Raw genomic sequence first — 2790 nt, 5'->3', positions numbered from 1 at the left:
GACCCCAAAAACGCCACACAAACAGTGAAGTTTGGAGGTGGGAACATCATAATGTGGGTCTGTTTTTCAGGATAGGGCACTGGCAATCTTCGTATGATTATATAGGTAGGATAAATGTGACATTTTTGATTAAAAAAAATCTGCATCTGCCACGATGGCGATTTATCAGAGGCTGGTGCATGTTATACCAGAATGTGATGTGGATGCGTCCCTGCTGTGGAGAGAATTGTGCTATAACCTGCGCATTGGCAGACTATAGCTACTGCACAGGCAAAAGCACAGCACACCACTATGCTGCCAGGCACGGTCCCCTTCATGCCCCTCCATGCCCACTTGCCGTGGAGTTGATGTAAAGGGGTAGAAAGTCATAATTTCTGCTGCACATGCAGAAATTGTGACTTTCAGGGCTTGTACACCAGAAAATGTAATAAGATTTATTGTTGTCTATGTGTTTCTTCTGAAATTTTTATTCAGTTACTCTAAAAACAAAAATTGGATTCATAGGAGAAACTTACCAGTCGTCCCAGGTTGTAGTAGCAATCTGGATATTTCTTTCTATATTTGATAGCTGTTAAATAACTCCTTTCAGCTTCTTCAAACTGTTTAAGGCTGTTTTGTACAATACCCAAATTCATCCATGCAGCAGAAAAATCTGATCTACGACAGGAGCACACACATACAATGAAACAGACGACGTCTGAGCAGGAACACAGAACTTTTAGCACTCACAAGTTTACGCTTTTCTACTTACTGGATGGACACTGCACGGGATAAGAGCTCTTGTGCCTCATGAAGTTCATCTTTTTCTTTAAGTATGTTGCCAAGATTATTCATTGCATGCACATATTTTGGATTTAATCTGGAAAATTTAAACATTAGACTGAATATTGTTGTATATATTCACACACACTTTCCATTACAGCTCAAAATAAGGCATGGTGGGAAGTACTGTAGAATTTTCTTTTTAAGACCCCTTTAAAGGGGTTGTCCGAGTTTCGGGAGCGGGCTGCCTAAAACAATAAAGCTGTACTTGCCTTCCGGTGCCCTCCCTGTGCATAGGGACGGATAGGCGTACCTGGCCATGGCTGCCGGAGCAGCGCTGGATTCAGCTTCCGGCCGGCCGTGGCCGGGTACGCCTATCCGTCCCTATACACAGCATTGTGTATGGGGGCCGGAAGGTTGTCGTGTCCGGCCGGAAGCTGAATGCAGCACTGCTCCGGCGGCCATGTTTGTTTACATGGCGCCCGGACCGGAGCGACAACAGCGCTGGATACGGGAGGGCACCGGAAGGTAAGTACAGCTTTATTGTTTTAGGCAGCCTTTAATCCCCTTTAATCTGCTTTTTTTCTGTCATATATTTCAGTGCCATATTTCACTGTATATAGATGACATTTTTTCACTGTATATATATGTCACCATATATGATATGGTGGGTTGGCAAATGAGGTTACTAGCTTGCTTAACCCCCAAATCTCTGGATATTACACATATATACTGTAGCATACAGTGCAGAACCATATGCAACACATATTTTCTCATGGTACCGTACCACATCTCGCTCATGGTACGGTGGTCAATACAGCCATTTAAATGGATGATCAAATTGCCCAATGTAGCGCATGTGGCCGTATGTTACCCGTATGCAAATGTTACGGTACGGGTAGCACATGGCCTTTTTAATAGGTTTGTGTGAAAGGGCCCTATGAAGTAAAGCTCAGTGAAAGATAAATAAATTGTAATGGAAACATTGTGCCATTTGCATTGGGTTTTAATTGATACCTGAATACAGTAGCTGCTTAAGTTAGGCTCAGTTCTCACAAAGAGAAAAGTGCTAGTCGAACACAGGTGTGAACTTAGCCTTTAATTCTAAAGAGTGGCCTAATGTACCATCTATACCCTTTTCTTACTAATTAAAACCAGACACATAATATTTTTAGTTTAGTGAACTTTAGTTTAAGGGGTATTCTCATCTGGGCACTGACATTCAGTTTCATTAATCTGCCATATATAAACATTTCTTCAATTAGATGTTATTAAAAAAAAAAATTTTGTGTGAAGATAATTTCTCATTAATGTAGTGATATGGTCCCTTAGAAACGAGATAGCTTCCTCAGATACGGCCACCTCTGATGGATTGAGTGCACAAAAAAAATAAAAGGTTATTGTATATAAAATGTCCTGGAGTTACTACATGTCGCACAGCCACCCTATGGTAAGGATTGCTGAAACCTGGTGGTCCGACAGGGCTCTACAGCGCATGTCTGGCCACCGCTGCCAGAGTGTGAGGTGGTCGTATCCGAGGAAGCTATCTAGTTTCTAAGGGACAACATGACTACATTTATGAGTAATTATCTTCACACAGGAACATTTTTTTAATTAACATCCAATTGAAAAAATGTTTGCATAAGGCAAATGAATTTAATTAAATGTAAATGCACAGATGGAAATACCCCTTTAAATTTAGTGAACAGCAGCCATATCAGACATACAAAACAGTAGTCTGGAGAGCTTTCTAGACAAATGGCCACTAGAGTACAAGAAACCGCAGAATTAAAGGGAACTGGTAACCTACATTAACCGCACTAAAAGCACCTCCAGGTAGTATGATACAGTATATACTAGAGTACAAGCAGAGTTTTTCAGCACAAAAAATGTGCTGAAAAACCCTAGCTCGGGTTATACTGAAGTCTGTGAAAAAAAACCCCTCTGTACTCACCTTTCCGATGCCCCCCACATTTCTTCTTTTGTCTTCTGAAGCTCTGGCTCAGTCTTCAGAGTTTTTTTTTTTAT

At 41.2% G+C, this 2790-nt stretch overlaps 1 protein-coding gene across 1 annotated transcript in view; it reads right to left on the bottom strand.

The window, feature by feature from the left end:
• Nucleotides 1–2790, bottom strand: part of TMTC4 (transmembrane O-mannosyltransferase targeting cadherins 4) — a 42962-nt gene that overhangs the window by 6072 nt on the left and 34100 nt on the right. The window contains exons 13-14 of the mRNA XM_072135502.1: nt 752–859; nt 516–657 (exon numbers count right to left, since the gene is read on the bottom strand). Of these exons, the coding sequence (XP_071991603.1) occupies nt 516–657; nt 752–859 (250 nt within the window). The remainder of the gene's footprint in view (nt 1–515; nt 658–751; nt 860–2790) is intronic.

Source organism: Engystomops pustulosus, chromosome 2 (assembly GCF_040894005.1).
Source record: "Engystomops pustulosus chromosome 2, aEngPut4.maternal, whole genome shotgun sequence".
Taxonomy (NCBI): Eukaryota; Metazoa; Chordata; class Amphibia; order Anura; family Leptodactylidae; genus Engystomops; species Engystomops pustulosus.
The sequence above is the reverse complement of the archived record's forward strand: the minus strand, read 5'-3'. Positions and strand labels throughout refer to the sequence as shown.